At 33.2% G+C, this 26,285-nt stretch overlaps 1 protein-coding gene across 2 annotated transcripts in view; it reads left to right on the top strand.

Moving 5' to 3' along the window:
• LOC123653460 (restin homolog) overlaps positions 1–26,285 on the top strand; it is a 68,212-nt gene that overhangs the window by 521 nt on the left and 41,406 nt on the right. For both annotated transcript variants that reach the window (XM_045589455.1, XM_045589457.1), the window contains exon 2: positions 123–440. In XM_045589455.1, coding sequence (XP_045445411.1) covers positions 209–440 — 232 coding nt within the window. In that variant the 5' untranslated portion in view covers positions 123–208. The remainder of the gene's footprint in view (positions 1–122; positions 441–26,285) is intronic.

The following is a 26,285-nucleotide window of genomic DNA, read 5'->3' as shown; positions in this document are numbered from 1 at the left end:
GGCCGTGATCCAGATTACGTGTCCTTGCGCGGGAACTCGGGTATTTTTAGTTTAATAGTCTCGAGAGTTTTTTAGAGGCGTAGATTGTTTTCAATAATAATTATTTCGTTTTTTTAATATAGATAAGCTGAGTAGCTATGATTTTAATTATGTGTTCAAAAAAATAAATTTAAAAAATTAAAACGAGTAGTGTAAAAAGTGCATCAAGATGAGCGAGAAATCAGAAGCACAAGTGGATGCTGTTCCACCTCCTGCACCATCATCAACATCGTCAGAAGCAGCGTCAACAGTCAGCACAACTGCTTCCACGATTCCAAATTCAACACCTGTCCGGCCTACTACATTTGCTAAACCATCTGGCCTGAAACCTCCGTCAAAGATTGGTCGGTTATGCTCCAACTCAGCACCCAAACCAGCTATCCCTTTATCTCCTCGAACCGGTGAGTACATTTCATAATTTTATTGTTAATTTTACATTTACACATTTTAAACATATACAGTACAAACTGCAATTGACAAATAATTGTTTAAATGACAATTATTTTAATGATGTTTGACTTTGTCATGAAAGTTTTCTATATCCTTCATTATTCATTTAATTAGTTTCCAATCAACTGTAAACTCTAATTGGGTTGTAAATTGCAATTCATTAGTCTCTGATAGATTTGACTTTATCCATGCAGCTGTCATTCTCATTATCTCAAATTTGAACTCTTTGGCAGCAAAAAGATAGAGTAATGTTCATTTCAAATTATTCATCAATTTATTATATAAAGTTACAATAAATACAGTTAATAATAGATCACAAGTCAAGGTGATTTGCATATAATTTATAATCCTTAATAATGGAATACTTAGCCAAACAATAATGTATTAATAACATACAAACTAGTAATTTTTTTTTATGATATAGAATTAAGTATAAAAAAACAAGATTCCTTTCTTATTATTAATAGTTGTATCCTTATCTTAACTTTAATAAGCTATCTAAACATTAGGTATATTAATAGTTTTGGTCTATATTTTATAATTTTATTGTAATTGGTTTATATTTTATGGACAAGCATTAATAACTATAACATGTTTTTATAATTAAATATTAATGTCAGTAGAATGTGCATTATAATCTAATAATAAGTGATTTAAACAAGTGTTCTTTTATCAACACAATAAAGATTTAATTGACTCATTCATTTATCTAATAATAAAACGAAGAAAAATTAAATAGTTTGTATTTTATAAACATAAAATACTGAACTGACTTTTATATTGTTTTAACAATAGAAAGTAACGTAGGCTTTAAAACAATGCTCTACGACTCGACGTAATCGCCGACGAAACTACGAGGGCCATTTAGTTACAACGACTATGATTTTTAAACCAATAGATATTATATGATTATAGTCGTGTATATTTACGTGCTAGTTAGATCATCTCATTTTATTTATAAAGATGAGGTGCAAAAGTGGTGACCTCAGCTTGCCTCAGCCTCAGATTTGTCGTTACACGTTCATCTTGTAAAAATGTGGTTGTTATAGGACAACTTAAATAACCTTTTAAAAACCTGTTTCTCAATATCAAAAACATTATAATGCCAAGTATAATTTTATCACTCTTTGTATTGATCTTCTGCTCGACTGTTTATTTTTAACGTAGGTACCATGTGGTTGCAATTTTAACAATAGTTAGTTTTCCGAATAATTGTCATGATTTTATTGTTTGATAAAAAAGTGAAAGTAAACATTGTACGTCAAAAATAATTTACCGCGTAAATCACTGTTCCCAAAGAATTTCACCTGAAATTGTGTTCGATTTGCATCGTCTAACAAGTATACGCATCGATCGTCATCCGAATCGAAGCTAATCGACGATTTCTCCAGCATGCGTGATGATGACAATAAAAACGTTTCGTGCAATTTTTACGGACGGTTGCCATATTAGATAAACCAAAGGTTTATGGGTTTGTTCACCTTTCCAAATATAAGATATAAAAACAAGCCCAGCTCCTTATTAGTGACAGCGTTTGAGCCTCAGAAAACCGTAAAACGCTATTAATAGAAGACATTCACATTGCAGATCTAATAATAAATATTGTAACGAAGGACAAGAATTATTATTAAGCTCTTGGGTTATACGGTTATGCCGCAATAATCTATTTTTAAATAGTTGTTTATTTCTTTTATCATTAACGCTTACTTCCAAAAACAAAAACTTTACATCTTTAAATTAAGAATTTATTACAGTAGCTATAAGTGTGTTTGCTTGCAAACGAAAATAAAACAATTTCAATTACACGGACAAGTAAAATAACGTAGGTAGACGAAAAAATAGTCAAGTAATGGGTATTATTAGAGATAACTCCAAATGTAATTGTCAGATCTCAACTAATAACATAAAAAATATAGTCGAATTGAGAACCTCATCCTTTTTTTACGGTTAAAAATGGTGTTAGTGTTATCAATGCAACATGACCGGTTACGACTTTCTTTGCGTAGTTTATTTTAACATCACGTTTATTTTTATGCAACCAGATAGCAATCCAGTTTGAAATGAAAGTAAATTATTGGCCGTTTACTGTTTTTTGTAACCCAGATCAATAGCACTAGTACTAGTAAAAAATTACATCCTGTTATAGGTATCTAGTTGTTGTTGGTGTACCGGTTTTCGCTTCGACCTTCGTACGATTATGATCGTAAATTATTATTTACATAATAATACCGTTACTTCATCTCGCCTAATAGGAAGTGAAGATTGTTAATAATTTAAGTTGTTAAACTAATTAATTGCACTACAATTCTATTCTATTGGTTATTAATTTGTTGGTTTAACTTATTTAAATTTAAATCGTAAAACTATCGTGTTTTTTTATGTATAGCTAAAAAAGATTTACTATGTGAACCTGTACTTAAATATAGATAACAAATAACATTATCGATAACTATCTCTTATAATCATATTATGTGCTATACTTATATATTATAACAAGATAAGAAAAAAGAATATCTTCTAGCCTTTAACGTTTACAAATTGATTTATGTATTCATTTACTGAGAACAGTGAGAAAGACCTGAGCTTAATTTTACACAGCTCCAAAATAAATTACCGGATCCGGATAGTTACCGAATTAGATAAAGAAGAAGATCACCTCACTTCAGCCTATCGCAGTCCACTGTTGGACATAGGCCTCCCTAAGTTCGCGCCAGAAATGGCGCGCACTCACGTGTTTTGTCCATAGTCACCACGCTGGGCAGGCGGGTTGGTTACTGCAGGGCTGGCTTTGACGCACCGAAGACGTTGCTGCCTGTCTCCGGTCTGTGTATTTGAAAGCCAGCAGATGATGGTTATCCCGCTATAGGTCTGCTTTTTAAGTTCCAATGTGGTAGTGAACCGAGTTATCCCTTAGTCGCCTCTTACGACACCCACGGGAAGAGAGGGGATTGCTATATTCTTTACTGCCGTAACTACACAGCAAATGTAGTATATCTAGATAATTATGAATGTCTAATGAGGCGTACATAGTTATATGCGTATTTTATTCGCAACTGTACCTCTTTCTAAATACCGTTCATATTGTTCTAATTAACGAACATTATACTTCACGAATGGAGTAGAAAATAAAGATGTTTTTTAAAACAAACATATTTAGACTTAAATTACTTTCACCTCAGCGATCACGACAGCTGGTATTTTGAGTGTACGCTTAGCACTAACTCGTAAAAGCGTGTAAATAGCTTCATAACTCAAGACTCGACTTACAGTATACCTTAGCAATAAAATTGTGAACCTTACAGATAGAAGTCATTCAAAACCAAAATGAAAATTTCTTTATTCAAGTAGGCTTAAAAAACACTTAAATCTTCGTTTTAGAAGTTATAATAGTTTTTTTATAAATTCCCAATGCTTAATATAAAGCTATCTTCAATTCGGAATATAGATTCAGTAGAGATGAAACGACAGAAACTCCGCAGTTACTGTTAAAAAAAAATATCTAAAATTTAGCCGTCTTGCATGGAATACAGCGTCAATAAACAAAATTAATTGATATAAGGCATTTAAATTATATACCTACCTCTAGTTTTATTCCGTTTTAATTTTTTCTTCTTCTATATTTATAACTCATATAGTGGTTAGGGGTGAAGGAATCTTATAGATATGCTGCAAATCAGATTGTTACTTATACGCGCCATTGGTACATTTTATACCATTTCTCATTGTACCGTTAAAGCTTAACAGCTGAACAAGCTATGTTCGTCATGTGTTATTATAGTTTCGTAATAACAGACTCACTGCTTCTTGTACTGGAAGTCGTTTAGTGTGACCGGATCCGCCCTCATTTGTAGTTTCCTTGTTCTGAACATTGCGTTTTAAGAAACGGCCAATAAATAATTTCTATTGCCAACTTAACATATAAAATTGTGTAAGAATTGCCAAAAATGACTCCAAAGATATTTTATTTCTTATATTTTGAATACATATAAACCTCGTGTGCAACTTTGTTTGCCTGAATTAAGACTATTAAATCACATTATTTTTTCACTACTCAATTAAAATTTACCTTAAAATTAACCACACTGATCATTCTTCGCATTTGTGTCTTTACTATCCTACGTGACATTGCCGAAATCGACAATGCTTCCCTGGCACAACTGGACGCCAGTAAATCCAAGAGTTAAATAAAATTTACATTCTTGAAGAGCTTTTTTTCTTGTGAAGCGATTCCTAAAATTGACACAGTTAACCTGTCAAAAATTGAGGACCATAACGAGACATCGATACAATAGTTGTTACAAGAACATGACAATTATTGTAAAACTAGCTGTGCCCGCGACTAAGTCCGCGTAAAATAAAAAAAAATATTGTTAAGATCGCAGAGTTACTAAATAAATAAATTTCTAAAATAAAAGTAGCCTAAGTTACCCCTTATTACATTCAGCTATCTGCCAATCAAAGTCCCGTCAAAATCGGTCCAGCCGTTTCAGAGATTAGCCGGAAGAAACAAATTGTAGAAAATGTTATTTTGGTCTATATACCTTGTAAACATCCATATGCATTTAGTAAAAAGCGTAAATTTTAATATTACAAACAGACTCCAATTTTATTTATTTGTATAGATGTATAGGTTGTAGAACTGACAGCTTTTAAAGTATTTAAATATTTATATGTAGGTAATGTGTCTACTCAGTCTTGTACAGCAGATTGCCAAAATACATTATTTTATGAAAGCAACGTATTACTCAATAAATATAATAATTGCTAACAATTAATATTACTACTTATTTCAATTTGTACAAAGTAAATTTAATCGTGATTGGTCATCGTATAACCAACCAGTGTAATAAAAATATGTTTTAAGTCAAAACGTGACCTTGATTATGTGTATTTCGTAAATAAATTAATAGTTATCTATTTTATTTATTGAATTAGTCCGTGATTTTTTTTATTATTTAATCTATTTGAATTTAATCTATTTGAATGCGCGACAACGACTATACATAATTGATTTTTTTTAATGTTAATTATTCTCAGAACTAGGTAGTTTTGTAGAAAACAAACAAGCTTCATATTCACGAAAACAAATTACCGTGCGAAGTTATCCGGGACAGTGAATATAAAACAGAATCAAATATTCAATTTTATACAAAGCAACGAAAACAAGTTGCGTTTCGTGTTTGCTTTTATCTACAAAATTCAAGGTTTTTGAGGTTCGGGGGGACGTTAAAATAAATTGAAACATTACAATTCAAAATAGACAAGGTTACTATCATTAAACACTAACTAATGTATTTTACTGCTGTTTATCATGAAAATGTTTAAGTATATGCCTCAGGTACCCTTGTTGATAACTTATTATCTGGCACTAATGTAAATAAAGACGATTAAAAGACGACTGAATATTTAACTGCGAATTAATTTACAGTGTAAAATTACCTTACTTTTCAACTCCTAATAGTAGAAAGGAACCTTTTTATAACATAAATATAATAATATATCGAATATTCGTAGATAAATAATAGGAAAATCCCTATATCAGCAGTAGAGAATTTACAGTATGGATTTCATTGACTATATATTCTGGCGTATTCTAGAGAGCACACTGTCTTCCTCAAAAATTATACCAAATTTATTCACTTAAGTATATTTGGAATAACAATGAACAATAAATTCCAGGGTCTTCCACAGACATATTGCACCAAAGGTGTTTGGAAGTTTACTGATGTCCCAACTAAGGTATTGTAACATTTCTACTTAACTGTATTTATAACTGCCAAACAGTGAAATGTCGTATCGTTGTTTTCATAATTAACTTGAAATAATCAATTTACTAATCTCACGTGGTGAATTTGATATTTTTAACTTGTTTTATAAACATATTTGTTTCTCACTACAAAATTTTACTGAGGCATTATATACTTCTCCAGTGTTTTTCGTTTCGTTATCTTCACCTTTTAACACATATAAAATATACGAACTAAATAGAGTTACTGTTAGTTCTCGTTCAAGATTCTTGTATAATGACGTATTTTTAAACTTACTTTGATAGACTAGAGACTGTTAAAAAGTTATCCGTTCAATTTCCAAAGTTTTATTTTTTTTATTCTAACCAAACGTTAACTTAATATGTAAGTTTTCACACTTGAATTATTTTATACGTAAAATGTTGGTTGTTATTTAAACTGTCTATGAAAAAACAAATGATATACTATAATTTAATTACTTTTAATTAAAAAAAAAAATTATTCATGGATACGCTCATATTGTGTAGAAATGTAATTTAAACGTTTTCAGTAACAAATTTTTGTATTTTTTTTTTGTGAAACATTACTTGCAAATAAACTTAAACGTTCCTCGTCACTTTCTAAACCAGTTCTTTTGTTAAAATATTTTGCTTCTGGAATTTATTATTCAATGTCATCATTTAAAAGCGTTATTATAAAAATTGTAATCTTGTACAGTCCATGAAAGTTTACTCTGTAAACGTTTACATGGAAATAAATGAAATAAAAAATAAAAACGAAAATTATTTTTATAACAATAGCTTAAGTACAATATCGCTATATTTCCTTCCTTTACCAGTAACTCTGATTAAATATGTGAAAATAAAAAACACATATAAATAATGTAACTGTGTACCTACATACAAATTCGTACCTACCTAGTACGTATTTGTATGTAGTTTGGCTCAATACTCCCTTGCTGATTTGTTGAAGACTTATAAATTCGTCAAATTCCGTGGGCTTCATTAATCAATTAGGTACGTGTTGTTTACTTCTGTCTGGAAATCGAAATAAGAGTTCATATTGTGTGCATGCTATTTAGATATTTCTTTCTTTATTAACCAACTTCAAAAAAGAAGGAGGTTACTCAATTCAACCGTATATATATATATATATATATATATATATATATACACATATTTCTTTATGTATGTCCGGGGATAACTTCGTCGTTTATGAACCGATTTTGATAATTCTTTTTTTTTTTTGTTGTAAGGAAACTAGGATCTGATGATAGGATCCCAGAGAAATCGAGGGAAGCCCTCGAAAATATGAATAACTTTTTACTGTGTGTACCGATTTTAACGATTTTTAATTTAATCGAAAGCCGATGTTTATCATGTGGTCACATTTAAATTTCATTGAGATATGATTACAACTTTTGGAGTAATCTTTGATAATGAGTATTTACTTGACAATTTTTTCGTCTACCTACGTCGTATTACTTGTCGATGTAATTGAAGTCGGTTTTTTTTTCGTTTGCCAGCAAACACAATTATTAACATTTTCATTCGTATTTAAGGATTTCCGACACAAGATCTTAATAACTATACTAAAATAAAACGTAACGCATTAGATTTAATATGTAACGAAAAAATTGCGTTGAAGCTTTTCGTCGTCTTAGTATCGTTGAAGTGGTTTTGACGCGTGTTTCTGTAGGTATCATTTTTTTTTCTGAATAAGGCCGAAGGGGAAAAGATACAGACCCTCTTGCTGTTGAAGTACTATTCAACAACTATGAGCTTTACGACAAGCAATACGGACTTAAAGTATCAACTTAGGTTTAACTTAAGTGGCGTTTTAGTTATATATGAGTTTCATGCTATTTTTTTTTTGTTTTCTTATTTTTAGGGTTCCGTACCTCAAAAGGAAAAAATGGAACTCTTATCATGGATTATTAATGGATCACTTCGTTGTCCGTCTGTCTATATATACCCTTATTCTCAGGAACACGTGGAGGTATCGAAGTGAAATTCAAATCAAATACTCAGGTCTACAGTCCCTTAGAGCTGTGAAAAAATCAAACTTCCAAGCCATCTCAAACAAAAAATACAGCCATTTATGCTGCAATTTTCGACAGTCGCAAGGGAATCAAAACTTACAGGGTACTTCCCGTGAATTGAGAATCTTGAAATTTCGTACACAGCAACGTCTTATAGCGCAGATAAAGGAAAAATTGTGAAAAGTATAAATTTTTAGTTACATCATATAATAAAAATATTTTTAATAATTTTATTTGTACGGAGCGTACCGAGCGCGAGTTTGCTTGCACTGGGCCGATTTTTAATTCTTGATTAATATTTCTGCGGAAAAGTTATCTATGCTTGTTTTTAGGTCTCGCAGTATTTACGGTTAGTACTATTGACATTAATTTACTAGAGGGAATTTAAGCTGGTCAGTCTTGTTAGAGACCGCCTACTACCTAGATAATCTGCGAGCGAACGCAATGCCTTATAACTGGAACGTAGTTAGATAAGAGACAAATTGGTTCCCACGGCTGGCATTAACAATGTACAGCGTGCCCAATACCTTTGACATTGTTTATTGCCATCGGTTGACTTGTGTATGTACTAGTTTGAGAGTAGCATTTCTATAATAAATAACAATTATAATTAAATTTCATAGAGAAGTATAAGTAAAGTCGCGATAACTGCTTCATGAAATATTGCAATAGTAATAAATGCTACGTCAGTATTGCAACAAATCAAGCCTTGAACCGAATATTTATGTGTGTGCGTTATTAATATTTAACGTGTATCTGCGCCGTAATTAACATAGGACCAGCTAACATTAATTCTCCTCTTTATTATCCCTTATGAATATTAAAAAGCTCACATTTGGTTGTTACGTTATTAAAATATAATCTTTAACCTTATTCAAAAACAAAATTGGCACTGTGTATAACGCCTACTACCTAGCCAACAAGTTCGAAAACGTGTTAAATAGAGATAAAGTTCCTAAAAATATGACCCGTAGCTCATTCGATCCGGAACGACACGTCTAGAAAAATGGGTTGGAAGGATTTTATAGCACGCAAAAAATTCCAAAAGCTATTCACAAATTAGGATGCAGAAAAAGGAATTTCGTTTTTTGTTAATAACTCTGAAACTATTATTGACTAGACTACTAGTGTTTATGTAATTTTATGAAGTACAAAGAATGAAGGTAGTCGACTCTTCATGTTCTTACACAGGTACAGTAATACAATTTCATATGTACCCCTGTGACAGACGAACAACATATTTTTATTGTAGTATTGGTTTTTCGGCTGAAAAAGTTTAAATTATTGTTTTTTCGGGTTCCGTAACTCAAAAGGAAAAAACGGAACCCTTACAGGATCACTTTTTGGTCCGCCTGTCTGTCAAGACACCTTTTTCTCAAGAACGCGTGGAGGTATCAAACTGAAATTCATATCAAATACTCAAGTCTGCTGTCCCTTGAAGCTGTGGAAAAATCAAACTTCTAAGCCGACGCAATCAAAGGATACAGCCGTTTATGTTACAAATTTTCGACACTCGCAAGGGAATCAAAGCCTACAGGGTACTTCCCGTGAACTCAGAATCTTGAAATTTAGTACGAATCAACTTCTTATAGCAAAGATAAAGAAAAAATAGCGAAAAGCAGAAATTTTTAGTTACATCCTATAATAAAAATATATAATAATTTTTGTACGGAACCTAAGGTGCGCGAGTCCGACTCGGCCGGTTTCTTTGTATATAATACCAACTATTTTAATTATATGCAATCTACCACTAATAGTTTCAATTTATTCGTAAACACATTTTATAAATCTATTTTATGTTAATAATAATCTATCTGTATGTTTATGTATGTAATATTAGATTTACATGTTGTTTATGTTTAGTATGAACTGTGTTTAGGTACTTTAACCTTACTATATATTACGAGGATGAAATTGTTCGTTGACAGTTCCTCGAACATTCCTTACATTTTATCTGTATCATAGCGTAATAACCTTCTCCTTGTTCTTATCATAGTTATCGTTCGATGATACAGTTTGTGCAATACACTTATACTGTATCGTCGAAAGGAAGACCGTTATCCTTCGCAACGCAGTTAGTGAATTTCTTAAGGTCATTCGAACAAATTAATTGTTACGGTTCTGTAGTTCAACATCGTGACTGACTGGATCGCATTACCTTCGCTGCTAATAGAATGTCCATTCTTTGCGGTACTAGATTTGATTTCGATAGAATCGTGATACTAGTTTAGCTAACAAACCCTATAGTTGTATGTTTAATTCTATCCTTGGTGGCGTAAACGTTTTGAAAGTGACGTCACAACATTCTACAGCATTAAAAAAAAGACGACCTTAAAACGTAGTCATTAACTGACCTATTGTATTGCGGACAATATAATAACAGTAAATAGGGGAAACCCCAATGACTTTCACATCACATCTGACCTGTAATTCCATTATAGCATTGACACTAGAATGTGATGGATGTGGTGAGCCAAAAAAGAGCACGTTAAAGACAAATGATAATCATCTATCTATAAACCAGCATGTCTCCATAGCACCTCTGAGATATGTAACATTTGCCAGTATAGTAGTTGCGTCATTGCGTGACAAATTAAACTAGGCTATGGTGCTGACATACACTGCATTAGTACAAGAGAAATTGTCTGTTGAATATTTCTAAAACCTTATTTTATAATTACTTAGTAAAATGTTTATTTCTGAATACACATCGAGGTAATAAATACTGATGTATTAAAAAAATACTGACATTTTCTGTATCAGGGTAAACCCTAACGACTTTCAATCTTACCTGGAATTCAATCAAAACTTTGAAACGTGGAAGTGGCGAACCGAAATAAAGCTCGAAAATAGATACATGTTAAAGAAATATATTAAAAGATGATATTATAAAGATGTTAATCTTTATAAAACATGCATGTATGAATATCAAAGATTTGTATATTTTCCAATCTAGCAGAGTTGCGTGACAAATTAAGCTGCAACATTGTAGTACTGTGCTGCGGTACATCCAAGATTTGAATAGGTAATGTTCCTAAAACATTTCGTTACATTCACTAAACTAATTATTACTTAATACACCTCAAGGTAATAAATATTTATTCATCAAAAAATACTGGTTTGTTAGTGTATCAGGTCAAGTATGTGATCCATATAGTCTAAAGTAGGTATATCTTGTTTGTCATCTATAATTTTAAAGAGACAGCAAACAAACTTAGCTGGCTTTGACTACTGCAAATATTACGAAAGAGCAGCGATAAGTGTTTTCTGTATTAATGAAATAGATAATAAGATGACCCTTAATCTAGTGAGTTAAAGTCGTAAGAAACAGGAAAGGGCGACCTCATTATAGCTGAAGGAATTGTCCTACTAACGTATAGTTTTGAAAGTTTGTGAGGGTAGATGGATGAAAAAAACTATTGAACTGATTGTAGTGAAACTTGTTACACAGATAGCTGGAATCTAAAACAACACATATGCAATTTGTTATCTAATATTTATGATAGTAAAAAAAAAAGATAGTTAATATGTGTACATAGTAGCGTTGACATTAATCAGGTGATGTTTTTTTAGAAACTTGAAGACCCCTTCAGCTAACAGGGACCTAAATATCACATGTATCTAAATATGACATGTATTTTTATATAATATATAAATGTAATCTTTAGAAACAGGTATAATCTGATTAAATTTTGAAAATTAGGCATCGTGATAGTTCGAATTGCGTAAATAACATAAAAATCCCGAAGGTACCTAAAGATACGGGAAAGAAATTTTTTTCCCGTATCTTTTCGACTGACCAAAAAACCATACATACCACATAGTATAATCGAAGTAAAAATGAGGTCGTCTCTGAAATAACCTTACCGAATATAATTTACACAATATTAATCCAAAGAATTGTATCCATGTTATATCGAGTGCAAACATATTTAAATGCGTAACATAACAAAACGTCCCGCATGGAAAACTACGTCGCGCCAAGTAAAATAATCCGCAAAGTCAAATTTTGTACCATGAATACAAATTCAAGGCTGGCTGCATTATTTATGTCAAACTTACAATATCAATTCTGAAATTGTAGCTGTATTTTGTAAAGCAAAATGTTATCTACGTATCCTTGCAAAAGAAAATATTGTTTACCAGCGAGCTGTTAGGAGCCTCAAGGCGAGAGTCTTTTTAAAAAAAGGAAACAAAATTAATTTTTAAAGCACACGTCTAGCGCGGATGGAAGATGGGAATGAGACTGACTGTGGCGGATAAGTAATAACACCTGCTAAAGGATAGAAATGCTGAATAGGCAGAATAGGAGTGCTCAATAGGGAATAAGGGTAACTAATCAGGATTATAACACCTCCCCGGGGTAGAATAAACTTCAGGGGCCTGAAGTTTAGGAGATACAAGGTCACACCTTGACTCTAATGCTTGGTGAAGGAATTTCACCCGAAGAGAGTTTGACAGGTTTAATAGGGGAAGGATCTTCTACCGAGGATTTGGGATTCCTATCAGGATTAACGGGATTAGGGGTTATGTCTTGTTCTTGGGTTGGTTGGGAGACGTTAGGGAAGCGATAGGAAAGACGTTGCGATTTAATACATACAAAAATTTTGAATATACAGTAAATACAAATTACAGAAAATAGTATCATTATAGCTATTGAGTAGTGAGTCCCGTATTTTATAATTTGGTGCTGATTAAGGATTTTATCAGCTTCCTTCGACATAGATTTTAACCTTAAGCTAGTTTCTGAAGTAAAAATATCTAAATCAATATTTTGGAGTTGAATAGGGGGCTCATTACTTATCTCATTTTGGAACTTATCTAAAATACAACAAGGATCTTTTATTAAATTAAAATTAGGACGAGGAACACTTATATTTAATCTTAAACCACTAAATCTAGGAACTAATTTTGTAGTTTTACAAGATGCGACACAATTTTGTGGTACCTTCAAAACACCAGTACCGACTACATCTAATTCCAAAATTTTCTGATTAATACAGTCCATATACACTTTATTGTTCTGGGATTGTATGTATATCCAGTTATTGTCTGAAATGGGCATCCAAATGTCTAATATCCCACTAAGAAAATCGGTTTTGCACTGCACGGGTAGAACATTGATCACTTTTGACAATAACTCACTTTCACAATTCGGATGAGCACTTGTGGGATAAACACTCATTATATAGCAGATGTACTCATTTGCGCTAACTGCTTGGCAATCCGTAAGCGATTCCAGATTACAGTATTCTGTCTTATCTTTGGTCATTGCGATAAACTTATTACTAGGTCTTATAAGACTAAAAGTATTAGGGTTTACATAATCGTGTGGAGTGGGTAATGCTATACTATGAAATAATTCATATTCCCTTGGGGAAACTAATGGTAATCTTAACACAAATATTATCTTATCATTTAAACTATAGCAAGCTATACTAGATACATTTAATAGTATATGGATATTCCTTAACTCTAAACTTATTGGTAGTTTAACATTAGTTGGTAAGTATCTATAGTTGTCTACAAGCTCTTTATACAGTTGTTTCGGAGGTAATATAGCGGGATGCAAAGTATTACGACTGCTGAACAAGATGGCATTTGTTATATCCTCCATTTGGAACGACAATGTAAGCAAGGATGCCTCTAAACTAGTCAAGATTGAATCTATATTCGATTTGTAATTTAATTCAACAGAAATTTTGGAGATATTTTTAAGTTTTAAAGAAAGGTTGTTAACGGCTTCATCAAGGCTAGCTTCATTGATTTTTATTTTATGGAGAGTATCGTTAAATTTGGACAAGGTTGTAGTTGTGACCAAGATACTTTCTTTTATCAATGAACTTAGCCTTTTTTCGTTATCTTGGACATTTTGTATTGCGTTATCATATTTTATTGCGTCATCTTCGTTCAAAGTGCCAAATATAGTTTTTGATAAAGTTCCTACGGCACCTATCCAGGCTCTCTTAAATCTTTTACTACCAATTAAATGTGAAATAGAGGAATATGCTGATACAATATCGTTGTATTTTACAGTTAGCGGTTCTAAGGTGTTATGACATTCTAGGTTTGTTATTGTTTCCATCTGGATCTGACTACATAAAAATCGTACCGTACCTAAGATAGAATTAATATTTTCCATATGCGGTTCAATATAAGACATATCGTAAGCGGTAACGATATCTAGATGACCGACGTTAATCTTAAGTTTCCCGATTGGATCAAAGTAAATGCCTGGTCCAGACTTGATTGGACGGGTATACTCTTGAAGAGCATTAGCCATCGTGTTGTAAGGAAAGATAAATTTGTAAATATTATGTTATAGAGTAAAATGGTCTTAATTATAATATTTTATTTTCCAGAATGAGATGTATCCTCGATTTCAGCGTGTTTAACTTCATCATAATGGTGTTTGACATGGCGTCTGTTAATGAGTAGTGAAAGCGTGTGGTCACCATGTATTTTTACTACCTTGAATGGCCCTTTCCATATTGGAGATAAGGCTTTACGTAGCCTTAGATGATTTTTGAGTAAAACGTAATCGCCAACTTTATATTCTACAGGGCGAGTGCGAGTGTCGTAGTATTCTTTAGATGTCGTTTTGGATTTGTGTATAAACTCTAATGCTTTGTCGCGGGTGAATTTTAGGCGATGTTGTAGCATTCTAACGTATTCGGGGTATGTAGCTGTAGATGATTCCTCGTAGACGGATGTTGGAATATGCGGTTTATGTCCGAACAATAATTCGTATGGGGAGTAATGAGTAGTTGAATGGACGGCTGTATTATATGCTAACATGGCTGTGTAAACATACCGAGGCCAGTTGTCCTGGTTGTCATTTATATACGATTTGAGGTACTCCTTTAGGGTAGAATGCGATCTTTCTAACGCACCTTGGGTTTGTGGATGATATGGTGAGGAAAATAAGTGTTTGATTTTCAGAAATTGACACGTTGTTTGGAATAACTCTGCAGTGAAATTTGTCCCTTGATCAGTAAGTATGTGTTTAGGTATGCCAAACAGAGACACAAAGTGTAAAAGGCACTCGCTTGTCTCTTCGGCGGTGATACTGCGGATTGGGTATGCTAAACTAAATTTTGTTAGGTCGTCCTGCATAGTTAAGATGAATTTTAATTTAGCTGTTCCAGATTCAGGAAGAGGTCCCACAATGTCTATGGATAATCTTTCGAATGGGGAAGTTGAGGTAGATGTTATAACCATCGGTGCTCGATTTATCTTGCGCAGGGCTTTATTAGATTGACAAGATTGGCATTTTTTGATATAGGATTCAATGTCGGTTCGCATGTTTTTCCAGAAATATCGCTCTTTAATGCGGTTAAGCATCCTGTTGGTTCCAAGATGACCGGCAATAGGTATGTCGTGGTTCTCCTTAAGGATTTTTGGGATTTCGTTTAAGGTTGGATATATTATTTGATCATGATATATGTGAATTCTAATGTTAGTTCCATCAAACAGGTAGCCTAACATGTTATAAATTTTTACGAAGGAATGTCTATCAAAGGGATTTTTGAAGTCAGATATACATATGTCATTTTCAGTTGGATAAGTTATCATTATCTCATCTCGTAAATATTTTAAGGTTTTAAATATATCTGGGTATGAATGATCATCGAAATAGTGAACTTTCGTAAACGCGAAGAGGTAAGTTTTAGTTTCATATTCTAAAGGTAAGCAGGTAAAGGGACTTCTTTCTAATTTCAAAAATTCGCTGCGGGCAGGTTCTGGACAGTTATTAATTATTTCTTGGACGTAGGGCATAGACTCATCCATGTCTACTGAGGTAGGTATTATAATCAATTTTTGGGTGCTCTTAAGCAGGCTATTATTGTGTTCTATTATTTGTGTGTTAAAGGATTTCGTAGGTGATTTTAAGAAATTGTTATATGTTTCATCAGGTAATTGTGGTGCGACAGAACTTCCTGCCTCATTTGAAGGTATTGGTAAGGTTTCATGGGTTAAAGAAGGTCCGAGGTTTTCGGCCATGGGAAGAGATGCTTCTTCCGTAATTAAAGATTGAGGTTCTGGATTTAATTCAAGATTTGTTTCGTTGGTTGGTGTTGACAACATTTCCGGTATTTGATAATCTGGTTCAGAGTTAGAAATATTAGGTATAGATGGTGCCTGCCAGCTGGTCGACGGTTGGGGATCAATAATCGGGTTTGGATTCGGTTTAATGGGCGTGGTTGCTTTTTCAATAGCAATAGGAGGAGTTAATGGTACGAAATCCAAATTTCTTTCATCTAAAGGGCTAAATGTTACTTCAGCCCATTCAGCAAGGTCATTATTGCCCATGGGTGGTTCTGGTAAAGGTGTAGGGTCATTAATTAATGGTAACGGATTCTCGTTGGCCCATTCATTTAGCTCGTTATCGCCAATAGAAAGTTCTGGTAGAAGTGTTGGATCGCTATTTGATGGTAATGGGTTCTCGATTTCTGGATATATAGGATTAACGGGATAGCGAGATAAAGCGTCTGCTGCTGAATTAAGCTTGCCCTTCCTATAAACTATTTCGTAGTCAAACTCTTCGAGCTTGAGACGCCATCTTTGTAATTTACTTGAGGGGTCTTTATGGTTAAAAAGCCATTTTAAAGGGCGATGATCGGTAACAATTTTAAATCTCTGACCGTAGAGGTACGGTCTGAAAGTTTTGCATCCGAATAAAATAGCCAGTAATTCTTTCTCTGTGGTGCTGTAGTTGCTTTCACTTTTATTTAGAGTTCGGGAAGCGTAGGCGATTGGCCGTTCTTGACCATAGGGACCCTGGGAAAGAACAGCTCCGAGGGCATAGTTTGATGCATCCGTTGTGACTGTAAAAGGTTTAGTGAAATCAGGGTAACAAAGAACAGGAGCTGAAATGAGTTTATTTTTTAGGGTTTCTAATGCCATTTGCTGTTGGTTTTGCCAAACAAAAGGCTGATCTTTCTTCAGGAGACTGGTTAATGGTTTAGCGGTTTTCGAGAAATCGGGTATGAACCGTCTATAGTAAGATACTAGTCCGAGAAACGATTTAATATCTTTAGGATTCTGTGGAGTGGGGAATTGGAGGACGGCCTTGATTTTATCTGGGTTCGGCCTGACGCCGTCGGCAGAAATGACATGGCCAAGATAGGCGACTTCTCGACGTAAGAACTCGCACTTGTCGGGTTGCAACTTAAGGTTAAATTTTCGCATTCTCTGGAAGATCAATTCCAAATTTTGTATATGTGTTCTTATGTCGTGAGAATAGCAAATGACGTCATCAAGGTATATAAAGCAACGTATACCTTGTAGTCCGGAGAGAGCAGAATTCATCAACCTCTGAAAAGTTGAGGGTGCATTTTTTAAGCCAAACGGCATACGGAGAAATTGAAAGTGGCCTTCTGGGACAGTGAACGCTGTTTTGGATTTGTCGTCTTCATTTAACAGGATCTGATGAAAGCCGGATGCGAGGTCTAATGTGGAGAAGTAAGTACTCTGGCCTAATTGATCAAGAATTTCTGTAATTTGGGGAATTGGATAAGTGTCGCCAATTGTTATATCGTTTAATTTCCTATAATCTATAACAACTCTCCATTTTTGGATATTAGACGCATCTAACTTTTTGGGTACAACCCATATTGGGGAAGACCAGGGTGAGTTCGATGGTTCAATAATATTTTGATCTAACATTTTATTAATTTGATCACGGACTTCAGTTTTATGCACTTCAGGAAACCGGTAAGTTTTAGTATGAATTGGGACGTCTGTGGTTGTTTTTATATCATGTTTTAATGCATTCGTATATGTTAGGTTTTCGCCTGGTAAATGGAAAATGTCGGAATAATCGGAACATAGTTGCATAAGGGCACCCTTTTCTTCTTCATTAAGGTGAGAGACGCGAAGCTGTTTTAGAACTTCTTCTGTACGTTTAGTAACATTAGAATAAGCATTTATATGGTTAACGGTCGCGGATTGATACCCGTTGGATTCGTAAGGCTCAATAGGGATCAATTTTAGATTTAAATTAGACTTTAAGGTAATTTCATTCTCGGAGGTGTTAACTACGGATAAATTTATTCTATTATTTTCTTTAACCCGAACTACGCAATTGGCTATTAATAATGAATCGGAGATTTTTTGATCAAGGACTAATCCTTCCTTTAATTCCGGATTTGAAACGGAGCATTCGATAATTTGCTCAGTTCTAGGAGGGATGACATAGGCAGGATCATTGAAATGTAATTTTAACGCCGCCTTCCCGATTTTGAGTATATCTTTATTATAATCTATATTACAATTCAGCGCGTTGAGCATGTCAGAACCAATGATGCCATCATAGGGTAAATGAATTTTATCAATAACATGAAATTTGTAAGAAACGTTTGATTTAGCTATTTTTAATTTTAACTGAAAGTGACCTCGTGTCAGGATAGGATTTCCTGATGAGTCGATTCCTTTAAGTTGGATAGTTTCTTTTATAAGTTTAGGATGATTTTGCAGACATGAATGTTTAATTAAGCTTACAGAAGATCCTGAGTCGACAAGTAGGGAAAGAGGAATGTCGGATACTAAGGATTCCACGATTACATGTGGTAGGAGCATAATGCTTGGGTCATTAGTGATTTCAAAAATATTGGATTTAGTATTATTATAGCCACTATAAGGTTGGGGCTGGTTACCCTGTTTGTGATTGGGCTCAGAAACAATATTAGCCTGTTGGTCATGTAACGACGCGGGCTTAGAATTATGTTGGATTTGAGAAATTTGACTTCCATGTATCGGAGTCGGGGATTGGTAATTATAATTATTCGATTTAGAGTTAGTATTATGAATGAGGGTATCGGTTTGTGTTCGACTAGGTCCCGCACGATACCGGGACGAGACATTTACTCGTTTTTTGAGTTAAAATCTACGGTGTCGTAGCCCTCTGTGGGACTAGCTGGACTTGTTGGATGACTTGTACCCTCATCGGGGTTATCAGTCAGTAAATGGACACGGTGTTGTGTCCTAGAATTATTGGAATTGAATTTAGACCGTTCATTGTTATATTGTCGTTTGCGACATTGTTCTAGGATATGACCGGGTGTCTTGCAGTATCTACAGAACATTTCTGAGCCATTGATCGGGGCTTGATTATGATTATTATAATAATTATTAGGTGATTTTGAAATTGATTGGCTTGGAAAATTGCGATTGAATTTATAATTTTGTTGGTTATTCGAATTTTGATTAAAATTAGACTTAATAATTCTTGGTTTTTCTAATCTCGCGCTAGACTGAGAATTTTTGTAAAGAAATTGTTGAATTTTTTCCTCTGAAATTGCTATATTAACAGCCTCATTAAGAGTTTTTGGGGATTTGCACCGGATTATGTTTGAGATACGTGGTGTTAATCCCATTTGAAAATGATGAAGTGCCAATTCTTCCATGGCTGCTGTTCTCCCTATCATTTCTCTACTTTTGTGACCGTGGCTAATTGATATTTCGGTGAGGAGTTGCGATAAACAAGTTTCAACCCTCAACGCGTACTGGCTAACAGGTTCATTTGGGTGCTGTTTGCACTCTTGAAGGTCTGTCAATAAATGAGCGTAATGTTTCCGCTCGCTGAATTGTGTTTTTAAGAATTCTTTGAGTTGTGGCCAATTTAAAAATTCTTTAATCGAACAAGCTACTTGGGCTTTACCTTGTAATTGGCAAAGTATATATTTAAATAATATATCTTTTTGGGGTTCTGTGGCTAGGTCATAGGCGTTACTACAGTTTACCAGAAACGCGTTTAAGGTTTCTCTGGAACCATCGTATGGTTTTATGAATTTTAATAAAGTTGAAAGATCTAATTCTATCTTAGTTCCGGTAGCAATTTTTTTCTTGGACCTAGTAATAGGTCCAGATGGAAGTGATTCTAAAGGAGGAGTACAAGTAGCACCGTCCTGTTCAGTTGTTAAATATATATCTGGATTTTCTAATTTTGGGCTCGGAGCTCTGCTGGTTGCCATTTTTATTTTTATAATATGTACAGAAATGTCCTTATATTATAATTAACAATAATTATTATAAACAGTTGATGATTAAAATGACTCGCAATGACCAAATTACAAAGATGAATTCGACTTACAGTAATGCAGCTAGAGCGATAGCGATGCGATTCATTTCCGTTCGTCCCACGCGTCGTCTTGCGTATCGTATTTCTTCCGAGCGTTGCGTCGATCGGTTATCAGTTATTGCGTCGATAGGTCACAGGTTCTTGTTGCATGCGTTTTGTTGCTAAGGTGTACACTGATGATTTATATTTATGACAGGGGTTAAACTTCACAAAATCGGGGTTGTCACACAATTTTAGCGTCCTTGGAACTCGTTCAACTCGCGCACTTTTGAGATATGAATTCAATATTGAATTTTATTTTAACTTTAAAATGGAGAGACGTTTTTCCTGGGACCTTTCAGATCCCTTTTCCGCTGCCACCAATGTTAGGAGCCTCAAGGCGAGAGTCTTTTTAAAAAAAGGAAACAAAATTAATTTTTAAAGCACACGTCTAGCGCGGATGGAAGATGGGAATGAGACTGACTGTGGCGGATAAGTAATAACACCTGCTAAAGGATAGAAATGCTGAATAGGCAGAATAGGAGTGCTCAATAGGGAATAAGGGTAACTAATCAGGATTATAACAGAGCGAAAAAAGTCATTTCAAATCACTGTACAGTATGTGTCTTTTATGATCTAAAGAACTGATAAAAGTTTAACTTACTTCATCTCATTAATATTTTATTTTAGTGGTATCAGGACTGATTTCCGATTATTAAATTTAAATTTACAAAGATAATGTGGCTTATCCCATCACTATTCCACATAATAATGATTAAAATACTTATCTGTATTCTAAATTTGGTTTTGGATGTATTATTCAATTATTGCAACATAGATTCGTGACATCTATGTGAATGACTCAATGAAATTAGGTCATAAATGAGGGTTTTTTACTTGAGTAAATACATTGTTTCGCTGTGGCATCTTCAAGAGCCCTTTGTCTTTAAAAATTGTTTTGGCTCAGCAGAAAAGAAAAACTTCGTGAGAATTTACACATTTCGAAATAAATTCTGATAGGTATATGGGCTTATTGGGTTAGGTATTCACCAATCTACCGTAAAACAGCATTTCATAAACTCCAATCATTCATTTTGCAAGCAGTAAGTTACGTAAATAAAATAAATAACAAACAACTTATTCTTACACCGGATACGAGGTTTATTTTCCTATGAAATGATATTCCAGTAACTCGAGCATGTTGAAATCTTTATTGGAAAGTGTTCCGCCTTGATCGACGCAGGCGTGAACATCCGTCCGTATCAAATGCATAGAAGCCGTCATGGAAGCCTTTTTCACTTGTTTTATTGATTAAAATGTATAAAAAGTGATTAGTCTAATTACTCTCTAACACGAATAAATGATCTTTTTGTTTCAGTTAATCTACATGTTTGCAGAATTATAAAATATTTAGTAATAGATTACAAACAGTTACCTAACACATATTTAAAAAGTTTGTTAGACCCTATGTATCTATCAAATATCAATAAATGAGTAATATTCAAATCAGATGTAGTCCAAATCAAATTAACAATGGTTCATAGTTAATATGTACCTCCTGAAGTTCTAACATATTCTCTTAATTTCAACATACGCATAGCCTAATAACGCAAAACTTTATTTTTAAATGCGAGGTTCATACGTGACTCCAGGCAAAAGCACAGTCGATAACAGTCATACCCCAGTGCTCTCCAGTCAAAACACATGCCGACTTCAATCACACGGTCACACGATACCTAAATTTTAATGCAGAGTTTGTCAAACCACCAAATGACGCGATTGTTTTTAAACAATTATGAGATGTCGTAATTGCGATGAGACAATGATGATAATTTGCATATTTAAGCAGATCTAATTACATTATTTTATTAGAGAAAATCGTAAACTTGAGTTTATTTTGTTTAATAACAGTAGAAGGATATGGGAATTTCACAAGCCAGTTTGAATTTTTACATTATAATAGGCACTGTTATTAAAACTTATCATCTCTATACAATTTATTTAACAACAGGTTTCTTGTAAAATAAATTCACATTACTTGTTTTAATTCGTATAATATAATTAAAAATAATTAAGCAACTTTAGCAACTTTAAGAGGAAATCGTATATATGTCGTTTTTTGTTTTTTTATCAAAGCCACTCTTTCAACTTTTTGTACGATACGTCAGTATAATTTTTATGGTGATTGTTATATCTTATTTCAAGTATCGTATATTAAAAATCGACAAAAAGTTGTTTTGATAACAATTCGACAAATACACAATAAGGAGACATTCAATATATTTCTTAAAAAAACTGTTAAGCGAACGTTTAGACTAAACTATAACATTTATGCACATTAACATATTTAACAAATTACTGGGTTGTTTCAAATGTATTTTTATTACAAACCGTTTTGCGTTAATATGCTCTACGTATTCCGCATTTAGATTGCGCTATCGCTTATAAGATATCGCTTGCGTTGATCTCAATAAGTTTGATGAAATCAGCGTTTCCTCTGAGACATAATATAGCCCTGGGTTTGAGAATATAAACTGGTACGTGCGTGCCTTCCGTTGCGAATTATGAGTCAATGTTTGAATTCCGATCTACCGGTCACTGCTCCGGGTTATGTCAATAGTAATGATGAGATAATCTTGTGTTAGGTCTTAGCGTAGGAACAATATTTGCTTTCACTTTGTGTGCTCAACAATGTTTTTATCTAGCGCTCTTCATTGTTATCATTGTAAAAGAACTTTTAGAGCTATTTGTCTTAAAAAGAGGAGTAGTTGGAGTAGGTATGGTCTCTAGTATTTTTTAAACTTGGCGAACTTCACACCACCTACCTTCCCTCGTTAGTGATCTCAATAAAACAAAAGAAAACATAGAGGATAAAACAAAGCCAATTTTAAATAATCAATTCACCAACTAACCTTACTTTTTACACTATTCTTATATTGATTTAGTGATATATCAAACCTGACAAGCCATCGTATGATTTAAAAATTCTGATTTGATTTCGATATCTGGTAAAGACAATCAATTTCTTAGCCAAATCACCAGAACTCGAAACAAATTATACTAATTTTAAAAATCATCCTTATTCCTATTATTGTAGCTAAAACAACTATTTCACTATCATTATAATTTTACTTACTTAAAGCTATTTCTAATTAAAACCATCATTTGTCAATGAAATTTAATCGTAATAGCGGTTATAATAATCATTAGGTAATGGATAAAAGGCAATAGAGATTGTAGATTACAGTTTTAATGACCGGTGTCTGTGATATGCTGCAACATAGCTATACAGATACTCGGACCACGTAACTTAATGTGATTTTTATTTATAGGAAGTGTATGCAATATAATATTTTTAAATTAGATTTTGGATTTTACTAGAGCAATGAAATGTAGTGTCGTTTTATAATGTTTTAAAACGAATTGTTTTCTGCGATTTTTTCGCTTGAAATTTTATAATCTATTTTTGTACCATTTGTATATCACATATTATATATCCGTCTATCTCACATATTATATATTTGTCTACCCGTCTTTAAATATTTTAAAACAATATCAATAATAAGTTTCATTACATTAAGCCCAATCGCCGGGAAATCATAACGGTCACACCGATAAAATGAATACTTTCGCATTCATTATATTGGTAGGGTTAGAGTATGAGTATAATAGCTTTTGTTGTCGAAATAAAAATTAATGAACTGTCACATTTCCAGCTTTCATATTTAATGTACAATATATGTTAATATAAATAAAACGAAGTAATAGAAGCCCAACACGAAAAGAGATAAATGAAGAAACATGTAACTTTCTAACAAAGAGCCGGAGTACGCATCGCCGCAGCGCAGCGCTCAGACAATGTTTCGTAAAACCAAAGTAGGTACAGCAAGCGAAAGTTCTTAATGTGTCAAGTCTTGACATAAAAACTGGTGCGCTCTTCGTAATCCAAGGCGTTTCCTTGACAAGAACGTGAGAAAATTGTATCATACAAAAGTATTTACCTAACTTCAACATAATATTTAAAACGCCTTTAAAATTATTACGTTTACTGTAATTAAGTATGCAAACAGTAAACTAGCTGGTCCTAGAGACGTAAGCTTGTCTTGCGAACTATAAAACGCGTGAAGCTAAAGTAACCGTACGTTTTCCGTACGTTTACAATTTTTTGCTCAATTTTCCTAATTTTTTTTTCGTAACAAACCTTTATGAAGAATATTAAAAAAAAAAGAGTATGCATTAGACAAAAAAAAATTGTGGAATCGGCCCAGCCGTTCTCGAGTTTTACTTGTAGTTGATACATTTAGTGATTTATCTTTAGTATACAGATTAAGTTTCTTGTTTAATCCTCGTTCTGTATAGCCTTACCCGCGTGAAATAAGTAATTAAAATCTCATCTTCTAAGCTTAAAAGTAATTAAATTTTCTCCCAAAGGTTCTACGCTTGAAGTACGTCTAAACAACAATTTACTGGTTTTAATGTATTTTACTCATTTTATAACTTGTAATAGACGATCCGAGCGGTTTCACTTGTTCAATTCTTGGTTTCAATTTCAGTAGTTATTTTTGTTGACTAATAATTACTTAAAAAACGGTTCCTGTATTTAAAAACCGAAATGTTTTGCTTAAGAATCGTTTTCTGAACATACAGGCAATTTTTCTCTCTATCTCTATTAATCTTTATCTATCTTTGAGCTTGCGTACTGACGATAGAATTCTGATACAATTCGTATGGAGCTTGCGTCAAATCTCTAGTAAGCAATAGTTATACGAGTAAAGTTTATTGAAGCCAACCGTGTTTACCATACTCCTCTGTAAAAATCAGTTTTAGCGACTATTGAGCAGGCTAACCATACAAAAAAAAATGTTTAATTTTAGACTGTGACTTTAATAATTGTGTTTGCTCACAAACGAAAAAAAAACCGACTTCAATTTCATCGACGAGTAATACAACGTAGATCGACGAAAAAATAGTCAAGTAACTACGCGTTATCATAGATAACTCAAAAAGTAGTTATCAGATCTTGATAAAATTTATTAAAATTAAAAATTATCAAAACCGGTACACCCAGTAAAAAGTTATTGCAGATTTTCGAGAGTTTCCCTCGATTTCTCTAGGATCTCATCATCAGATGGTTTCCTTATCACGGTACTAAACTAGGGATATCTTCTTTCCAACAAAAAAAGAATTATCAAAATCGGTACACCCAGTAAAAAGTTATTGCGGATTTTCAAGAGTAGATATAACTCGAAAAGTAGTTGTTAGATCTCAAATAAATTTAAATGGGACCAATTGACACACACCACCTTTCGATTAAAAAAATTTGTCGAAATCGGTCCACCCGGTTCTGATGTAACATACATAAAAAAATAAAATTACACTATACTACTCCTTCTTTTTTGAAAGTCGGTTAAAAATAGAACAGCGAGATAAATAAACTTTTCGGCAATATTACATGAAGGCTAATAACTACATATTTTTAATATACTTTGAGTGCCTCTGTGTTAACATTGTATACAAAATGCTAAAATTGTATATAAAATGCTAAGAAATAGAAAAGTAGAAAAGAGTCAGGTTTAAATCCGGGCTAGCTCCGCCAAATTAACAAGTTCTACGTTAGCCAAGTTCATTTCTTCCTTTGTGGTTTTAATTTTTATCTTAATAAAACAATTCATTGATTGATTACATAAGTCTTCATTATTAACTTCAAGTAAGTGAATGTAATATTGGTCTTATTCAGATTATTGCATAATGATTACTTACTTTAAAAAAGGCTTTATCTTTTTCTTTAACTCATGGACTAAATTAACTTTGTTAGGCCTTTAATTGTTAATGTAAGTGAAAGTAGAAAAATATTACTTTGAAAGGTAGAAATCAATTTTATCTCCTCGGTTGTTACGAGTACTTACCAAAATAAATGTAAGTTGTCATGCAAAGAGATGTTACTAAT

The sequence above is a fragment of the Melitaea cinxia genome, chromosome 5, assembly GCF_905220565.1.
Source record: "Melitaea cinxia chromosome 5, ilMelCinx1.1, whole genome shotgun sequence".
Taxonomy (NCBI): domain Eukaryota; kingdom Metazoa; phylum Arthropoda; class Insecta; order Lepidoptera; family Nymphalidae; genus Melitaea; species Melitaea cinxia.
This window is presented reverse-complemented; position numbering and strand designations above follow the sequence as displayed.